Below are 20,907 nucleotides of genomic sequence, written 5' to 3' on the forward strand. Positions count from 1 at the left end.
CTCCGGACAGAGAGAATCCTTACATTCACACAGACAGCCTGGCTCTCACTAAAAACCATCCATATATTTAAAGAAAGTATTACAGGTCAAACAAGTGCAACAGTTAAATATCTGGAAGCCATTACCTCAACATACATAGACTGATACAAAGGACAATGAAAGAAATGCTTTGAAGATCAGACATTGTGTCGGGTTCTGTACTTACTTCCTACTCCACTAACAATTTTTCATTCTAGGAATGTTTATCGAATATTATGATTATCCATCCATCCATCCATTTCCCAAACTGCTTATCTTGCATTCTAGATTTTGTCTTACATTCGGCCACTATGATTTGCCCCCAGAATAGAGCATAAGAGGTCTTTAAAGGGGAGAGGGTGTGGCAGTGCATGATAAGCCTATTAGCCAAATATATCCACAGAAGATAACTGAATATTCACATATGACACAACAGCTGTCCAACATGAGGGAGTGATAGTCTATGACACTGATGGGGGGGGGGGGGGGGGGGGGATAGTGTCCAGGGCAAATGGAGCAGCTAATGTCTCAGCACCAGCTGCAGCCACTTGTCTCAAATCAGGGGCATGAGAGGGGGATTTTAATGCCCCATTTCCCTTAATGCAGCCCTGGCACCATTCCCTGTGAAACTGGTTCCCTGTGAAACCATTCGGAACTATTCTTGTGTTGATTTGAACAAGATCTTTTCTTCTCTTGAAAATTGGGTTGTTCCTGAAGGCTGCTGAAGAAAAGTAAAGGGATAATCTTACAGGCTGTGTGTCTGAATGTTTACATTTGCTCATTCTCATCCAAGGTTTGTTTAGAACCATGAGACTGAGCACTTGGATGATACCCCACGTCCAGAGAATAGGCTGTGATGATATGGGTCTTCTATCTTATCCTTGCTCTGTGTACGTCCCCCTCTTTATGTTTCAGGGTTTTTTTTTCCTCCAGCTAATCCCATCTTCACCCCAAAAACTTGTGGTTTGATGAATTTATGTCACAAAAGACATGGGCGAACCTGAAGATTGAGCAATCTTACTGATTGCTTAATCTTGTTTAGTTATCCAACCTTATCTTCACCCCTCTCAACTCAGGGCTTGGGTCCTACTCGGCTGTTGATAGTCATGTATATCACAGTCAGCACCAGAGTCCTGTTGCCGAGTACTTGGACCATGTGGGTCTGCGTCGTTTGGGCTGACATTTCGCTTGCATTAGTGTACCTTGGTCTACATCTTGTTAATAAATATCCACTTTTTAAACTTAATTGTTGCTATGACATGGAGCTGAAGAAATGTTTCTGATCACTTTAAAAATGAAACTTCATGTTTCCACCTTTTGACATTAGTGGCTTAACCCAAAATGTAAACCTGAACTGGTAGGAGTATTTGGCTGCTTTGTTGTGACCCTCCGTAACTTGAGAGCAGTAGTCGCAGCACAGGCTTGTCTGGACAATTTTTACCACCAAGCAGCTATGTGTGAACCACAGAAACACTCCCAGTGTACAGCCCCCCCTTCACTATCTCTTTGACCCACTGCCACTTGGTATGAGGCTCTGCAGCTTCAAAGCCAGAAAGGTATGACTTGTAAACAGCTTTATTCCCCAGGGAATTTAACCACTGAACACTCTGTCCCCTCCCAGTCTATAGACTGGGCCTACCAAATGTACTCATTTTTTCATTTGGATTCATAACACTCGTAACTAAAATTATCCGTCTTTTGCATATGCAATTCTGTTTAATCTGAATCTTTCCCACCTAGCAAGTGTTTTAGTATATTTTCTGTCTCATATGCGCGTCCTTATGAGATGACAATAAATTTATTTTGACTTTGAAAAAAAAAAAAAAACAGGCTTCTCATGGTTTGAGGTTTAAAAACAAATTCACGATTGTTTAGTGCCCTCTGGTGTTCAGTATGCGAACAAGCAGCCTGAAGTGGCTGTGCAGGCTGGTGCCAAGCTAGTTATTCTTGACAATGAATTACGGTTTTCTCAGTCCTAAACCCTCACCGCAAAATTCCTCCAGTCACCTGGTGCCATCCGACAGATAATGTAATAATAAAACAATAAACCAGACACGATCATGTTTCCAATGAATGTTCCCCGTTAACAATACACACAAGTTTGAATTTAATGGTTTTTATATGGGATAATAATATTTTAGCAGTGTCAATTCTATAGTGTCCTGTTCATGATAAGTGATTAGAATATGGATTATTATTACAACATTTTTTCCTTTGTGACATTTATAGTGTTCATAGCGCCGTGATGCCCCTGGGTTTGGGGATGTTTAAAGGGTTTTCGCTGCAGGCTGTCCGTCCAGCCACGCTGTTTTTTTTATGTTTTGTCACTCATGGTCGGGGGGGCTGGGGGGCCGGGCAGAGGCGCTTCCAGCGGACGATCTGCGGCTGCAGGTCTCACATCAGCATCAATCGGATTACTTCTGCCTAAGGATAGATACAGCTGTTACAACCATTCAGCGGGTGCTGCTTTTACTTATATAGTAGCCTGCGTTTAATTAGAGAATTTGTTAATTGTTGTCGTTCTGTTTTTATTATTTCTAATAAAATAGTCAGCACGGGTTGAGATGAGTTTGTAGCGCTCCTAGCTCCATGCAATAAAACATAATCACCTACTTGTGAATGTCTGTCACTGTCCCCATGAATGAAACCGAAGACGCACGGAGACAATTCGCGTAGTCACTACCAGTCCAGCTTTATTAAAGTCTTCCTAACTAGTGCTTTTTCGACGAGAAATTAAAAAATGACCAATTGGTGCTGATATTTAACACTAGTAAACAAATCGAATTAGTAACTAGTTAGCACTTTCGCCAACGACTATGACTGAGCGGGACTCCTGTAGGGATGCGTCCAGGGGGACCGAAGCAGCGGACTTTGCGCCGGGAGGGATGTCGAGGGCAGGGAGGCGAAGCGGAGTCGCCTCGCTGGACCCGGAGTCCGGTTTTCCGGAGGGGATCAGAGGGACTCCTCGCAGGAGCAGCATAATAAAGGTAGGAGTCAGAAATCACGTAAATAACGACAAAAGGAATCCCGCAGGTAATACCGATTATTTCTCTAGATCGACCAGACCAAGTGTTTATAATTGTACTTCGCACTAATATATAGTAATTATTTAGCCTGTTACTGTTACTGCAATTCATTCAGATCAGATGCTTTAAACGTGTTTACACTGCTGTGGACGTTCCCATATACCTTCTGGCAAGTTTACATGATCTAAATAAATATTTCAGGATGCGTATGGTTTCCTGAAACAAGTTAGCGGTACATTAACTGTACGGCTCTCGTGTTTGCTTTGAATGCGCGTAAAATACGCCATATCTCATATCTATCCTAAGTCCCATAGGGCACACGTCTTTCCCCACTTCTTGGTGTCCGCGTCTGATGGATTCTCCCAAGACAGCTGATGAGTGCTCGGCCTGTTCTGAGATCAGCTCTAACCGGCGCGATGGCAGGACAACAGTGGTTTTAATGACGTTAACTTTGCTTCACTGTAAGTGGTATAAAATTCCAGTCGGGGTCGGAACGGATCACTTTCTCTGAATCCCGTTAACGTCGGACTGGTGTCAGCTGACTTTGGGACATATTATTTGTGCAATTCTGCTTTAAAGTCAAACTCTGACAAAATCACTTGGTTATTTTAGCTGGCCACCTGGTTCTAACGGTAAATCCGCATTTAACTGTAGATATTGAGCTCTCTAACTGTTGTGCTCTGTATCCTCATCTCTCCTTTTCTCTTATGTCAGTCCACTCTTGCTGTCTGTCTGTGCTCAGGCCTCTGGCCAAGAGTACTGACAATGTGCCCACTGTACTAGAGTGTCACTGAGAGCCGAGTATTGCCACCATGTCCCAGGGTCCGTCACTCAGTGGTACCGCAGAGCACAGGGAGCCACCACACAGTGCGTCATGGGGGCTGCGGGACGGCTAGGGGCAGGCTACAGAAATTACTGTGACTTTCCGTTAAAACAGGAGAGCATCATGCTTCACGTCGCGAGGACGGAGAGAATGATCCACCTGGTGTGCGAGATGTTCGATAGCTTCTGGAGAGGGACCTTAGTGCTGAAAGATGGATTTAGTGGGAAGATAAATGTGGGGGGGATGTGGAAGAGAGAGTGCAGAGGGAGTTAGACTGTGTGTGAAAACATGAATGCCCCCCCCCCCCCCCCCCGTGGCCCCCCCAAAATATGTATGCTATTTGGATCCGAAATAAATGTATAATAATAATAACCATAATAATTATTATTAATAATAATAATGATACTCTTATTATTTACACTTATATACGTGGGATAAAATTTTGTGCACTGGGAAGAGGCGAAATATAAGTGTGTTTTCATGATGGACTCTTAACACAGGTGTGCCAGGGGGGTCGAGTCATTTCGGCTGGTGAAAAGTGAAGTTAATGACAGAAAAAAATAATCAAACTTTGAAAGTCAGATTAAACAACAAATGAGAGGGAGTTACCTGTAAAATGTATTATATATAAATGCATAAATAACATCGCTTTTCAAAATGGTCTTTTGCTTCTCAATGCTGACAATATATTGTAAGTAATACTTGGAGGACATTAAGGTCAAATGCGTCTGGCCCCCTTAACGGGACGATTGGCCCCAGTCTGCCCCCCTCTAGTTGAAATGATCTAGAATCGCCACTGTTGCTGGCTTCTCTAGGACCTATCAGTGCACAAAATGGGCGGGAGGAAGAAGACGGTGTCTTTCAGCAGCACGCCGTCAGAGAGGAAGGTGAGCAGCGCAGCGGACTGCCTGGCCTTCATGCAGTGCGGCTGTGAGCTCAGAAAGGTGCGACCCAATTCGCGCATCTACTACCGCTTCTATACCCTGGACCCCTCACTCACCTGTCTGCGCTGGGAGCCCTCAAAGAAGGACAGTGACCGCGCCCGCCTGGACATCAGCGCCATATGCGAGGTGCGCGCCGGCAAGTGCACGGAGACGTTCTGCCACAGCGGCACGGCCGAGTGCCTGGCAGAGGAGGCCTCCTTCTCCATCATCCACGGTGATGGCTACCAGTCCCTGGATCTGGTGGCACTTTCTCCTGAAGTCGCCAACATCTGGGTGACGGGCCTGCGCTACCTGATATCGCACCCGGGCTCCGTCCGCGGCAGCGTCGACGAGGGGAGCCTCGGAAACCGACTGCGGCGCAGCTGGCTGGCCGCCGAGTTCGGCAAGGACGACGAGAACGGCTGCGGGGTGGCGTCTGAGGACGCGGCTGTGGCCGCCATCTGCAGGCTGTGTCCCAGCATCAGGGAGACCAAGGTGGGAGGACACTGCAAATCATTCATCAATCCCAATCGAGTATTTTTAAGCAGACAAGCTCAGTTAAACAAAAGGCCAGGATATACAGTAATTAGCTGTTTGCCTATTTTACAACAAGAGATGCAGGACCAGAGTAACCGGGATCATCGAAACCCCATCTTACCCCCAGTAACTGCCTGTTCGTCCTGCTGAAATCTGGCAAACGCTTCAGGAGTGTTATGACAAAAACTGAGAGGCTCAGGAAGAGCTTCTATCCTCAGGCCATGAGGCTAAATCAGGACAGACCGCCATAGCTTTTAAACGCTTCACAGTAAAGGTACATTTACATCAACAGCAGCTAGAGCAAATAATAGTCTGTTCTATTGCACACTGTACAGATATTGCCGATAATTGAAATGTTTTTGGGATATATTTTTTTTGTATATTTTCATTACTTTAGTCTTAGCTTTTTCATCCATCCATCCATTTTCCAAACTGCTTATCCTACTGGGTCGCAGGGGGTCCAGAGCCTATCCCGGAAGCAATGGGCACGAGGCAGGGAACAACCCAGGATGGGGGGCCAGCCCATTACAGGGCCCATTCACACACCATTCACTGACACATACACACCTATGGGCAATTTAGCAACTCCAATTAGCCTCAGCATGTTTTTGGACTGTGGGGGGAAACCGGAGTTATCTTTAATTTAATTTTCTAAACCTTATTGCATAGTCTCAGGACCGAATCAGGGTACATTTCGCTACATGCTGTACTTGTACAACAAGAATGGAAGAATATTGAATCTAATAATACCCTGTGTTGGCATTCTCAGTCTTTTGGGAGGTCACTGTACACCAGACAAATAAAATGGGGATGATTTTAACTTCCCAGTCCTGCTCATTTCATCTCCCACCATGAATCTCCTCTCTCCTGTCACTCCCTGTCACCTCCAGGTACGACTCAGGTTTAAGGAAATTCAGCGCATCAAGGAGAAGCTGACCTCTCACGTGACCCTGGAGGAATTCCAGGAGGTCTACTGCGAGCTGTGCACCCGCCCTGACGTCTACTTCCTGCTGGTGCAGCTGGCCCAGGACCGGGAGTGCCTAGATGCTCAGGCGCTGCGGGGCTTCCTGGAGACGGAGCAGGGGCTCCGCTCCGCCACGGCCGAGGGCTGCCTGGACATCGTACAGCACTTCGAGCCATCGGCCTGGGGCCGCGAGCAGGGCCTGCTCAGCCTGGATGGCTTTGCCCGCTACCTGCAGTCACCCGAGTGCCAGCTGTTTGACCCTAAACACCAGCACGTGTGCCAGGATATGAGCCAGCCGCTCACACACTACTTCATCAAGTCGTCCTCCTGCTCCTACCTGTCTGAGGAGCTGGGGTGTGCTGATCTGGGGGCAATGCAGAGTGCTCTGCAGGCTGGGTGCCGCTGTTTGGAGCTCACAGTAACAGATGGCCCTAGTGGAGAGGCAGTCTTGGCTGTGGAGACGAGTCTGAGCTTGAATGACCCCAGTCAAGCCCCTACAGTGCCTATTACCGCCCGTGCTGCCCTTGAAATCATCGACAAGTACGGGTTTGCGTCCTCGCCCTACCCTCTGCTGCTCTGCCTCTGCCAACGCTGCTCCCCAAACCAGCAGAGAGTCCTGGCTGATCACCTCCGCAAGGTCTTCAGCTCTAGGCTCTACACCCTTGGGGCCCAAGAGGCACCTCCAGGTCCAGAAGACAGGCCTCAGCTGCCCTCCCCAGAGGAGTTGAAGGGCCGGGTTTTACTGGTGGGTAAGAAGCGGCCATCAGAAGGGGAGAGCTCAGATGGGGATGCGTCAGAGGAGGAAGAGGAGCTGGAGGACGGTGGTGAGCTCACAGACCAGCAGATGGCGCCCAAAGCCCCACATCCACTGCGGTCGCGTATTTGCGAAGAGCTTTCCGAGCTGTTGGTTATGAGTCGCTCCAGTAGCCGCTGCTTTTATAGACGCCGAGCCTGCCAGAACGAGAGCCCTTTGGCACCCCCCAACACCCTCATGCCCCAGGCCCCCCCATGCTGGACAGTGTGCTCCATGGGGGAGGATGAGGCGGCCCAGCTGGTTGGCGAGAGCACAGAGGAGCTGGTGGATTTCACAGAGCGTGTGCTGGTGTGGGTGTGCCCAAGTGCAGAGCCCTCTGACTCCAGCAACGCCGATCCCCAGGACTTCTGGAAGGCCGGCTGTCAGCTGGTGGCCCTCAATCTGCAGATGCCTGGGACCGTGCTGGACGTCCACAGAGCTCATTTCGCCAAGAACGGCGGCTGTGGGTACGTGCTGCAGCCGGCCGCAGTGCGAGGGCCGGACCGCACTCCGGCTTCACTGGGCCGGACGCTGCGTGTCAGGGTGATCAGTGCCCACGGTCTTCCGAAACCACAGGGCTCAGGCGCCAAGGGGGACATCATCGACCCGTACGTGGTGCTAGAGCTGCATGGCGTGTCTGATGACTGCGCTGAGGAGCGCACCGGCACCGGGGCGCAGAACCAGGATGACCCACTGTTCGACGAAACCTTTGAATTTCAGGTGAGGTCCGTGCCAACTGCACCCTACCTACAGGCAGGTCATGTGTGTTCTGACAGCCCCCCTCCCATCCCCAGGTAAGCGTGCCCGAGTTGGCAGTCCTGCGTTTCGTGGTACTGGATGACGATTACATCACCGATGACTTCATTGGCCAGTACAGCGTGAGCTTCGAGTGTCTGCAGCCCGGTTTTCGCACCGTGCCGCTGCTGGGCCTGACAGGCCAGCTGGTGCCTCATGCCAGCCTCTTCATCCACGTGGTCATCGCCGAGCTGAAAGTTAGCGGCAAGCCCCACAAGCAGGCGCGGCGGGGGCACGGGTCGGTGGCCCTGCACAGCGTGGGCGTCAGGGCTCTGGACGACACCTTCCGCTCTGCGAGTGCTCCCCTGGGTGAGGCCACAGACCTGCGGGTTTCTGCACAGGTAGGTGTACTGCCTGACATACTGCTCCAGGTTTCATATCACAGCCTTCCTAGGACAGGAAAGCAAGCAGATGTCATTTTCGTCTGTGTTTGACAGAGTGCCGTGGTCGCTTTCAAAGAGCACTTTGGGCTCCCCCTGGAGGTCACCTTCAAGCAGTGCATTCAGAGCCTGGTGCCCCTTCTACAGGCCCCTGATGGGTCCTTAGGGGCCAGTCTGGTGCTGAAAGATGGCTACCCCTGCCTAGAGGTGCTGGGGAACTCGTCTGAAAGCGTACAGAAGCTTGAGGGCTCCTACAGCACTGTGAGTTATCTGGATGGACGTAATATCTGATGTTCTTTCCCTGCTTGGAAGATCCACCATTTTAATCCAAAACAAAAGATTTATGCAACACTGACCTGAGTCATGCGCACACAGTGACACACAGTCGTATCAAACCACACCGACACGCATAGTCGTATCAAACCGCACCGACACACAGAATCATACCATACTGACATACACGTTCTGAAGGCACCTGAGGGCTGTAGCCACCTACATCTTTGTGTTCGAGTTACCCAGCCAGTGCAATTTTTAGTTCTTTCTGCTTCACTAACCTGGACTTTAGATGATCTCAGCGCAAAGACGGCTGATTGAGAATGCGGACAGGGTACAAGAAGAGATAAAACAGGTGTCCAAGGAAGGTAAGTGTTTGTGTGTGTGTGTGTGTGTGTGTGTGTGTATGTGTGTGTGTGTGTGTGTGTATTTATGTGTTTTTATAAGCATTTTGGTGAAAGAGCACAACCTGGCCAAAGACCCCTGATGTCATATTAGCCAAATATGATAAGGTTATGATCACAGGCCTGTTATATTCTTAATAATATTACTGTTTTTTACAAACATGGCTTTATGTAACGTTGCACAGCAGCATATAACCTTTTGAAAATATTTTGCTGCTACTATGTTTAAAATCTCCCAAACTCATTTTTGAAAACTCTTTCACGGCATAGAATAAAGCAGGTATTATTGTTCAAAGTTCACAGTTAATTAAAGTAAATAATACATCTAAATATCTTTCGATGTAAAATAATGTGGCTCTTCGTGGTTCTTCAATAAGTTGTTGTTTCTGTTTACTGACTATTGTAAGAATAACTTCTTTTCATGAAAGGATGAGCCTGTCTATAGTCTTGTGCGTCTGAACCTTGTTAACCTCACACTCCTTCACCTACTTCGACGTCCAACACAGATCTAGACCTCAGACACAAGTTGGACTGTTTGGCTGAATGGATAACCTTCCATAAAGTGTTAACCTGATACCATCTTACCCAATAGGAATGGAGCTCCATGAGAACCTGTCCAGGCTTGGGGAGAAGGAGGAACTGAAGGGGAGGAAGCAGAGTAAGGCTCTGGAGAGCTCGGCATGGAACATCACAGCACTGAAGGTGACGGCAAGCTGACAAGAGATGGATGGATGGATGGATGTGTGGATGGATGAATGGATAGATAGATAGATAGATTAACAATGTATCTCTTTTCTAGTGTGTTTTAAGGGTGTAGCAGCATGTATTGTTAAACAAATAAGTAAATAAATAATAGATTGTCTTTTACCAGCACAAAGGTACAAAGGCAAAAGAAAAGTGCAAATGGAAGATTGCACTAGTGAACAGAAGTGCTGGGTGCAGTGGGGGAGGTCAGTGATTCAGTGGGGGGGGGGGGCAGTAGTGTTCATTGCCCTCACATCCTGGGGAATGAAGCTATTTCCAAACCTGGTGGTCCTGCTTTGGATGCTCCGGTACCCCTTCCCTGACTACAGAACGGAAAGGTGTGGCAGGCAGGTTCGCGGGAGACGAGCACCGATGATCTGTTTTTGTTCAGAGGTTGTGCTGGTTCCAAACCAGACCTGGTGCCCGATAACAGTGGGTCGGAATACTTTCAGTGGTGCTCCTGTATGAGGTGGCGAGGGCCGGACTGGGTAGCTCGCCTACTTCAGCCTCAGGAGGGAATGGAGACGCTGTTGGGCTTTCTTGATAAGTGCCATAGTGTTAGTGGTCAAAGTCAGGTCTTCTGCCAGGTACACGCCCAGGACCCTGATACCACTGTCCCTCCCCACGGCCGTGCCATATGTGGTCAGCAGGGGGTGCTGTTCTGCGTGAGCCTTGTCAACGTTCAGGAGGAGGTTCTGGTGCTTGCACTACGATGTTAGCTGCTCCGCCTCCATCCTGTATGCTGACCTCACCACCTTTGCTGATGAAACCCACCACTGTAGTAACATCCGTAAACTTCATGATGTGGTTGTTGCTGAATCTAGCAGTAGATAGTCGCGGGTAAGCAGGGCTGGACGGCAGGGGGGTCAGAATGCAGCCCTGGGGCGAGCATGTACTCGCTGAGATTGATGTGCGGCTGCCGAGTCTAAGATCCAGTTTCAGGTGCCAGTACCTCCAGTGACTTCAGCATCTCCACCAGTCGCTCTAGTATGATGGTGTTTAAGGCTGAGCTGAAGTCAATGAAGAGCAGTCTGGTGTAGGTACACTGGTTCTCCAGATAAGACAGGGTGAGGTGGATATAGCATCGACTGGACCAGTTGGTTCTGTGCACAAACTGTAGGGGGTTTAGGTTCGATGGGAGGCAGGCTTTAATGCGTTGCATAACCAGTCCCTCCAAATACTTCGTTCCAATTGGAGCAGGAGCCATGGGACGGCGAAACACCTCGATGTGACTCGGCCTTCATTGTTACGATGCAGTTCTCCTGTGATCTTTGTTTTTTCAGTTTCAGCTCTGGTTTACCTGTGTAGCGTAACTCTTTGCTCTGTATCGTTTCTTCAGGGACAGTGCGACCTAATTTGCAGTGCCAAGGCAGATGCACTGGATGCCCTGAGAGAGCTGGTTCTGGCTTTCGAGGCATGTGGGCTGATGGCTAACGCTGAAGATGCCCGACACGCTTCCTCCTAACCCTTAAGCTCAGGATGACCTGTCCGGGAGGGATGGTGCCCAAGACCAAGTATGAATTTGAGCTCCCTAAGTGTACAGGACAGAAATATGGGGGTGTGCTTTTCATTGGCATTGCAGCACTCAGCTCAGTGCAGAACAGGGTCCAGATCAGCTGAATGGGAAGGTTACAGACTTGCTATCAGTTGGATCTTTGGTGACAGTGAGCCGGTCATTAGCAACTTTAGACAGTAAAATTCTTGATTGGCTCATTAGACCATATCCTCCAAATCCCATGTCCCATGAATCTGTTTGTAAATTAAGAAAATTTGAGCCCTTACACTTTCTTTTAGATCCAGCCATGATTTTTCACACTCAGAGACCATGGGAGTTGTAGTGACCCTAAAGGTGGAGTGATGTCAGGATGTAGTGGCCAAGTCAGCGCTCAGCAATGCCAAGCGAGAGCAGTCACCCATATAAGGTAAAGGAGGTGTTATTTTGTGGGGGAGGGGGGTGGCATTCTCTGGGAATTCTCTGGCGGCTGGTGTGTTGATTAGTTGCATCTGTCGTTCCCACCCTCAGTCATACAGCGTACATAAACTGTTTTTTTCTTCCTCAAAGCAAGTGTGTATGTTTACATTTACATTTGTTTGGCAAGTTTTTTGTTCAAAGCAATATGTGAAGCTAAAACGTAACAAGCCTCTACAGTGTAGCCAAAACACATTTGCATACCGTGAGAAAATGGTTACATCATTTAAAAGCAATTTCAGAATATGTTTTGAATATATGTTTTTCTCGTTTCCTTACATAACACACATAATTGTAACATATTAGACTGTTTTTAAAGTTTGTTCTTCGATATCCTCAATATAATTTCAATTTTTGATGATTTTTTTTTCACAGTGTACAAATGTTTGGCTGCACTGTAGATGTGAAGGAGTCCGCATAGCCTATCAGCACATAAGCCTCCAAATATTTACCAGTAATGAGTGGGAGATGTATTACGACCCTGCTTGTAGAAACCTTCCTGTTCACACAGTGTCCATGTGGTTTTCCTTCCAGTCTCTGATGAAACTCAGCTGTTTCTTTCTTATCAATTTTGCCAGCTTTGTCACCGCAGGGAGGTTAACTTTTGACCAGGCAACCATAACACAGCCCATACATTTCGCTAAACGTCTTCTACCTCCCTCACTGCTCACCACCCTCTTCTGCGTATGACTTTTATCGGTGTGTTTGACAGCCTAGAATTCTCAGTAGACTTGGTAGATACATTTTATTCTGACAGCGGTTGCTCTTCTGTGTTTATTAGACGTCTTTCTGTTCTCAGAGTAACGCCTCTGCTTTTGTCCCTCTTGTTTCATATTTCTTCTTTGCTTGTTCCTCCAGCTTCTCACACAATAAAACATGTTCTCCCTTCAAGAGTCTCTTGTGATTTTCTTGAGTCTCAACCTCCTTCTGTGAACTTTCCTTTTGTCAGCCATAAAATTAGGTTCCTGCAAACAAATGCTTGTCAGTTTGTAATTCATGTTAAAATGTCATGAGAGGGACTTGGAGACCCAAATGCAGTCATCGGGGATTTATTGAAGGGAACCAGCCAACAGTGAATCGGCACATGGGGCTCTTTGTCGGGGTCGCAGAAGAGAAGCCGTTGGTAATCGGCAGAGTCAGTCCTACGAGCTCATTGAGGACAGCTGGTAAGAACACTGTGAAGCTCCAAAGAGGGTGAGAGAAAGAGAAGGAACTAAGCAGGAACGGTAAGTAGATATGGGTTGTGAGACAGAGAGACGTTAGTATGCAGTAGAACGCTTGGCAATACCTCACGCTGAGCATCTAAGCAGGCAAAGCCAATTAGACAGGAACAGACGGAAAAACACTAATTAGGAGCTTGGGACATGACATAAAACATCCTGCAAAAAAGTGGAATTCTGGGTAAATTTCCCCCGCGTAACCAGTTTAAAATGAACCCCACATTATTGAATATGAACTCAATACAGAATTTATTATGCACTGAATAGCAGAATTAGAGCCCAGTGTGTGGCAGGTGAGCTGTTTGTTGGATGACTGCGAAACCATTGTGAATCAATGTTGCAGTTGCAAAGTACGATATAATATAGAGTTTTGGGCGCTGATTAGACAGGGGGGGCAGGCTGGACAGCATCCAAACGGTAAATAATGTAAGTAGCTGTGTCATTGTCGCCGGCGTGACCAGCACAGTGGGCAGTGCGAGGGGGTTGGTGTGTGAATGGCACGTGGCGAATGATCGGCATCTCCCATTCAAAGCCGTTGTTGCCTGTCCCATAATTGAACAACATAGCATGTATGGCATTTTCCCTACAGTATGACTCTGGACACGGGTCTGATTTTGATTGACACACCTTCTATTAACTTCTTTTTTCCTTTTTTTTAAATCTGAAAATATTTATCAGATGTGAAACTCAATTTTTCTCTTTCACATCAATAACAAAAATGTGTTGCTTTCTAAGGAGAAATAACAAATGCATAATGTACTGATGCATTTGGATTCCAAGTTACTTCAAACCTCCCTCCACTAGTTAAACTAAACTATGAAAATACGTGGTTAATTCAGTTTCTTAACTACACTGCTCACAGGAAATGAGCCCTGAATGCACCTTCTGATAAACTCTGTAGTGGTTTCTTCTTCCTCGCCAGTACACAGGTCTGCCCAGAGATATGTCTCTTTTTGTGTTCCCATGTTAAAACAACCAACATACCAGTTTCTGTTAGCCGCAGAGAAACCTTCTCGCTTCTGAAATTCACCAAATTTGTGGTCTCTGCTTTAGAGGAGGAAGATGCAAACAAGAAGTAGAATCACAAGTGAATTTCACAATTTGGGGAAGAATCCAGCACTTTCAAAGTTCAGAACTCGAAAACTGCACCAAAGAACGTACTGAGTAACATCATTTGCCTTTTTTTTGTCATATTTCTTATTGTTTCATTATTATATTAGTTGTATGTTACTATGCTGTTAGTTGGATATTTATAATTTCTTTCCACTTCCTCTTTAATGTGATTTCTCAAAAATCAGATGTTGGGAAATATTCCTTTAGCTTGGTTTAGGTTCTTTGTAGCATTGAGCTGGTTGTTTAAAGACGCCCTGTTTTGTATTTTGGAAAGTGGATTCAAACACTTAGCTTTTCATCTATTTTTTACTGGCTATTTACCGCATTAACTCTGTGGCATCACCATGAAAGCAGCTCCATTGTGGATCCTGGTGTCAATGGCAGGATGTTGTCTGAAACTTGCAGCTGACCGTGAGTAATTTTTACTTTCACTGAAATTTTTAACACAACCATAATTGGAATGATCTTGACCAATAATCTAAATGGATTCAATAAATTTCAAAATATTTCAAAATTAAATTCTATCTGTGAACTTCATTAAACCCTTATGAAAGCCTCATTAAGGTTGACTTCTGTCGTCAGCATAAAATTTATGAAAAGTGTCATAAAACAATATCACATGAAACATTTTGCAAACTCTCGATATTTAACTCTCGGACCAGATATTTATTCATTGATTTTATGTGTGATTCTTTTATTCACTTGAGTCATTAGCAGTACAATGTTCAGAATACTGTAATACAAACTTCCTAATGCACATTGTATCAAGCTCATATTGCGTCTGTTTATCTCCAGATGTTTTGTATTTGTGTGTCTGGTCTAAATAAAAACAAGAATTAATGAGGCCACTGTCACGCCCGGCTCGTACGATCCTCGTGTGTGCCACGCCCTCCTGATTATCCACATGTGCTTCCCTGATCGTACCCAGCTGTGTCTAGTTATTTTGATCACTCCTGTCTATTTCAGTCCGTGTCTTACCTCAGTTCCCTGTCCGTCATTGATGTTAGTCGATGTTCGTGCTTCGTCCTTTGATTAAACCCCTAGTTCTGCCCTGTATCCTGTCTGCTTGCCTGATCCTTGCCTGTCTGCCTGCCCGCCTGTCCGTGTGCCTTACCCGCAATCCACGATCGTGACAGCCACAAGATTAGCTGTATACTAACATGTTTTCATTCTGATGATACAATTTGTGAATAAAGGGTACATTACAGGAAACTAGGGTGTAGGACTGTCATTACACTTTAATCTAGATTTGGAGACCATTTTTAGCCATTATTTGTTTATCAAATTTATGCAAAGCAAGCTTTATTTAAGAATATTTAAGAAGTATTTATCAATGAATATTGATTCCCAGAAAAGAACTTACTGAATCAATCATGAATCCTAATGAAACATGATGTAGATTCATTATGTCACAGCACTTAGGGACACTGACTTCTGTCTGTTTTTTCACTGCAGCCTTAATCATGACGAAGTACTTTCTGTCTGGGGAGCGTGATTGGGTCATTCTGCAAAATCCAGATCTTACTAACGGAACAGAATTCAGTTGGGAATGGACTTCTCATAATGGGAAGACCCAACAAACTGAAATAGCAAAAATAACATTGTCAGATGACGGCTACTCCTGGATATGGGGAAAAGGGGCATCTTTTAATCGACATAAGAACTATGGCATTCAAATGGCACCTAAATTTGCAAATGGAGGATTATTTATTTTTTCACAAACGAAACCAACACGGTCCATCCTGGCACAGACTGAAGTGATCGCAGTAAGAGGTAGGTTAACACTGCACTGAGATTTAACACTCATTTAGAGTACAGTAGTGTTTCTCAAACAGCTCCTAGCTCCCGGTAGCAAAAATGTCTGTCAGGAAGCTGGAAAGGAGCAAAAACGTGGCCTGTCTGGGGGTCCCCAAGGAAGCATAGATTTAGAGAACAAAATTGGCTATTTCTGCAAACCACCACCCTCCCACAGGCCACAACACCCCATTACAGCAGTTTTATCCTCTTCAATGCTATTCTCTGGCTTTTCTCCAATCTATTAAATTATATAACATTATTCACTATTGTTTCTTTCTACCATGTGTTTACTGTGTCACATAGGACTGTCATCCTTTTTCTCTTTGTAATAGCACCTTATCAAAATGAATTGAACTAAATTTAAATATTTTTCCTGTTCCTTTTTCCAGTTGTTGGCCCGCAGTCTGATTCCATCATTGGTTCTGATGTGAGCTTCAGCTGTGAGGCGTCTCGTCTGCCGGATTCAGTCACACTCCAGTGGGAGAAAAAAGAAAATCACATCCCTAATACCACTCTGCTCCACGTCAACACAGCCCACATCATTATCCACAGCGTTGACATGCGGAGCAGTGGAGAATACAACTGTACATTCAGAAAGAATGGACATCTACTCTATTATGCTATTAAAACGTTAGAAGTCAAACAATGTAAGTGGTTTAATATGGCTGTTTTGAGATTAGCGGTCGAATCTAAGTTCGGCCAGTACTGTTCACAGATACAATCTCCATTCTGATGTTATTCAGACTCCATCAGAAAGCCGTACACTCTGTACAGAGAGGCGTCCAACAGCAGTGAAGTTACGCTTATAAACCAACGATACGATTGGACCAGCAATCTTCAGTGGTACTGGAGACCCACTTCACGTGAAACTGCGAAGAATAAACAGCCTGTCGGTGCCAGAATGATATTCCCATCTCAGGGCTTTGATGGTTATTACATACCTCTGCACATCTCACCAGTTACGTATGAGGAAAGCGGAATGTATGACTTATATATTAATGAAGTCTTGTTCAACACTATAACACTGGTAACACTTAAAGGTAATTCTTTTTTGCTGCTACTAGCTCTACAGCTATTTTGCATCAGACTATTTGTATTATTACATTTGTGACAATTGAATGCTTGTCTGTGTTTATCCATTGTTCCCGTGTTCAGTGACTCTCGATCTCCCCGGATGGCTCTTTGGGAACAAGACCCTTGTCCTGACCTGTGAGGTGTCAGAGACCACAAACCCGTTGACCCTGGCCTGGTTGAGGATGGAGGGGAACAGGGGGGTGCTGGAGAAGCGGGAAGCTCTGAATGACAAACACCTCAACAGGAAGCTCCAGCTGAGCCTGTCCAACCCCAGCAGAGACCGAATGCACTGGGCTTGTGCTGTTTTCACAGGGAGGGCACTGAGAGCAACGGCGTCCCTGCAGATCAGCTTACCTGGTATCTTCTTCCTGCATCGCTCCTTCACTCCTTCAGACCTGCCTTTCTGAGAATCAGTGCAGAAGTTAATACAGTAAATTATAAGGCCACACTAAAAGTTTCACCCCGAGTATTAAACAGTGAAGTTACTCAGGAATTGCAATAAGTTACTTTTTACTTATTAATTCTTTAAAAAGTAATAGTACTAGATTACATATTACTTGAAATCAGAAGCAATAAGTTAAGTTACCCATTACATTACTATATTACTTCCCCCCCCCCCCCCACCCCCACCTTCCTTAGTAATGGAAAATGTACAGCACAATTAGCAAGTTCCATTTAGAACTGAATCCACTTTATTGGAACAAATAACCGACCTCAGTCAAACTCTTCAACTCTCAAACCTAATGGGATACATTCTGATATATATATATATATATATATATATGGGATTACATCCCGATAAGCCTACTGTAAGGCAAAAATATTGTAAAGCGAAAATGCATTTTAATACAGTACACCTAACCCAACAAACATCCTAGCCTAGCCAGCCTTAAACATGCTTAGAATATTTACATTAGCCTGCAGTTGGACAAAATCATTAACACAAAGCTTAATTTATAAAAGAAAAAGTATTGAATATCACACGTAATTTACAGAATATCGCAATATCGCAAAACGGAGCATCGTAACAGGGGGAGTATCTGTATTAAAATTCATACAATAAAATCACACACCCTTCAAAGAACTGAGCCTGTGAAACTGAAGCAACATTTCCTGGTTATGTTCCTGCTGTACAAAATGTTTTTATATACAAATGACCAATGACGTTCTGTATCAGGATCAGTCCTTGTCCTGCCCACTCACTTCTGTATGCCAGTTCCCTGTTTGGCCAACAGGTGTCGCTGGCCATCCCGTTTGGTGTTAGCTCCTTATGTTTGTCCTGTGCCCCGGGGCTGCTGCATGGCTTAATGAGCTGAGTGGGCAGCTGTCATCCAGGCTTTCCTTTCTGTTGTGGGGTTGTTCACTTACTTTTGTTTTCTAGTCTTCCCTTATCTGTTGATTGCCCTCATCTGTGCTGTTCCTAGTAATTGTATTGGTCCACACCTGTCCCTCACTTTCGCCTTGTCATCTGTGCATATATGTGCCTGCCCTTGCCCTTGTTCCTCAGGTGGTCATTGTATTCTGTTGTGTTGCCTTGTGTGCCTTGTGTGGTTTCCTGTTTTAACTCTTGTTTTACCCTCCTTCCTTGGTTTCACCCCTCATGGTCCCTTTTCGTATCTTGTTTTGTTTTACTTTAAATAAACCCCTTTGTTTGTGAACCCATACCATGAATAGTCCGTCCTTCACCATGCCTGTCCGTAACAGTTCTGCTGTTCCTCCAGATTTACCCGCTCCATCCGCTTCACAAGGCAACATTATCCCAATAGTAGCTGCTGTTGGACCACTCAGCGCTGTGTTCTTTTTGGCAGCTCTGGTGCTGTTTTGCAAGAGGAGACACGCAGCAGGTGAGGCCCCCAACCAGGTCCTTTCCACAGCCATGGGGGAGGGGACTCAATTTGGCAGAGCTGTGAATTGGGACAGGCCAAGTGGCATTTCTGGGGGGGATGTCACGATGGACATGACTTATCATGGTCATGGGTGGCATTTATGAAGCATTCTTGTTATGCCGAGCTATTTCTAGAAGGAATGTCTGGAATTTTCCATTGGGATCAATACACTGCATCTTAATTTTACCCTAGGAGCCTTCAGTGAGTCGTATTATTACTAAACATGTCTAACATTTCATTGACTGTAAACATCCTGTGCAGATGTTTCTTCGGACGAGTGGAATATGTGTCCGAGTCAAAAGCAAAGTACAGCAGGGTCCTCAGTTTGCAGGAGTGCAGATGTAGCGTGAGATCTGTGCTTTACTTCACACCACTGCAGGTCCTGTGGACTGATCTGTATACAGTACTCTTAGCCACTTTGCAAATTATATTACTGACACGTGTCTCCTTCTCCTAGCCATTCCTCTGTCACCAAGAGAAGTACAGAATGACTTAGAGCTTGTACCTGCCCAGACTGAAAATATGTACAGCAACGTTATTTATCTCCACGAGGACACAGGTAGACTGTCATGAGGACACAGCCAAGTGCTTGAAGGTTAAACAAAGATTAGATTCTTCATGTGTGTCTCAAAGCATTCATTTTCTATTGCCATTCTTACATAATTCCCTCCTAGGTAACCCTATAAGAACATCAGTTGCGGACGAGAGCCAAGAACTACACTATGCAGCTTTGGTCCTAAGAAGTCTTAGTTCTAGTAAGTTTAACATCATTCGTCATTCATAACTTATACTTTTTGAAAAAGTTTGTAATAGTTGAAAGTGGTAAAAGTTTGTGAAAGATAAAACTTAAGGTCAAAGAGAAAAATACTTTTGCGTGCTAAATCAGTTTGTGCATTTTCTAATTAGGAAAAAAAAAAATAACGGCCGTATTAAAATTTCTTCAGGGTTGTATGACATGTTTTCAATCTATACTGGACATTCTAATGAATCATATACAGAACATACATATATAATAAAACTGACCTTCTGTCCCTAAAATTTACATTCAGGTGCAGTTTGGTAAATGTTTCTAAAATTCTGGTTCTTAATGCAATTTCATTCTGCGTCTTCCGAGAAGATTCAGCATCTCCTGCCTCTACGATGGTTGAACAGTCATATGCCGTAAGTTTCAGTAACACATAACTATTACAGTCAAAGGTCTGTCCTGTGCACTATAACAAACTCTTTGCATTTTTGCTACTACTCGGATTAAAAATAAGAAACAAAGGATTACGAAATGTTAAACAATATGACTGATTTTGATTTAGTGGCAGTATGTGAAGAAACAAACTTTCATAAATATGGATGTAATATTTAACTAATTCAAATATGCAAATAGACTGTTTAAATGCAAATCTGTTTCCATTGGCTACAACACATTTTTTTTCCTGTCTGCACAGGAGCAAACGAATGACGTGGTGATCTATTCAGATCCAAGGACAGTGTGAAATGGCTGTGCGGGATTCTGTCTGCATTTTCTGTTTTAAACTCCGACACCTTCCGAAACATAATGGAGAATCAAACAACTCACACACACACAGACACGCACACATACATTGTCATCCGTTGACTTACATGCTATTGAGTAACCGATTGTACTTAAGTCACGTCAGACCCTTAACATTTATAGAGACGTCTGAAGTAGACGTAGTGGATTTTAGCAGCAAGAACCAAAATGAACTCACTGCACTGACCTTACAGAGGATTTAGTTAGATGTATGTAATATTGTGTCTTATGTTATGTAGAGTACATTTGACCTCTCCCCAATAATGACCGTGATTGCGTCCAGATTGAGTTACGTCCTCGCTTCCAGGATGAAACCCAGATAGAAGTTGAAAGTTACATAAAAGCGCGTTACGCACACCACCATACCACTAGAAGTGCCAGCGCCCTCTGTGGTGCCGACAAAAAACAGCTATGCAACCATGGAATGGCGCTGGTGTTGACGTTTGCCTTGAGCTCTACGTGGGCTTCAACCAGGGCTGCATCCACTACGTGATCATCAGCACACAGGATACAATGGGTGCCAAGTATCTCCAAAAATGCTCCATGAAGATACTTATAGGTGGTTCAGGCGTTGTATAACGGATATGGGTCCCTCCCAGTCACCTGGTTTTAATGTTTATGT

The 20,907-nt window shown here is 45.2% G+C and overlaps 2 protein-coding genes across 5 annotated transcripts; both read left to right on the forward strand.

Annotated features, from left to right (window-relative positions):
- The first annotated feature begins 2,401 nt into the window (after positions 1–2,401).
- LOC125709417 (inactive phospholipase C-like protein 1) lies at positions 2,402–12,540 on the forward strand. The gene is made up of 8 exons (XM_048977798.1): positions 2,402–3,005; positions 4,683–5,285; positions 6,218–7,804; positions 7,879–8,220; positions 8,317–8,520; positions 8,825–8,900; positions 9,529–9,638; positions 11,020–12,540. The coding sequence occupies exons 1-8, from the start codon at positions 2,835–2,837 to the stop codon at positions 11,143–11,145; spliced, it is 3,219 nt and encodes a 1,072-aa protein (XP_048833755.1). The 5' UTR covers positions 2,402–2,834; the 3' UTR covers positions 11,146–12,540.
- A 1,449-nt stretch (positions 12,541–13,989) lies between these two features.
- LOC125709424 (uncharacterized) lies at positions 13,990–20,662 on the forward strand. 4 transcript variants are annotated; one of them, XM_048977864.1, is made up of 10 exons: positions 13,990–14,393; positions 15,438–15,755; positions 16,169–16,426; positions 16,523–16,819; positions 16,935–17,210; positions 18,575–18,697; positions 19,197–19,298; positions 19,414–19,494; positions 19,854–19,900; positions 20,179–20,662. In XM_048977864.1, the coding sequence occupies exons 1-10, from the start codon at positions 14,327–14,329 to the stop codon at positions 20,224–20,226; spliced, it is 1,617 nt and encodes a 538-aa protein (XP_048833821.1). In that variant the 5' UTR covers positions 13,990–14,326; the 3' UTR covers positions 20,227–20,662. The 4 variants fall into 4 exon arrangements, with proteins under 4 accessions (XP_048833821.1, XP_048833822.1, XP_048833823.1 ...); XM_048977865.1 differs by having other exon boundaries at positions 19,857–19,900; XM_048977866.1 differs by having other exon boundaries at positions 18,662–18,697.
- The last annotated feature ends 245 nt before the right edge of the window (positions 20,663–20,907 follow it).

Source organism: Brienomyrus brachyistius, chromosome 16 (assembly GCF_023856365.1).
Source record: "Brienomyrus brachyistius isolate T26 chromosome 16, BBRACH_0.4, whole genome shotgun sequence".
Lineage (NCBI taxonomy): Eukaryota > Metazoa > Chordata > Actinopteri > Osteoglossiformes > Mormyridae > Brienomyrus > Brienomyrus brachyistius.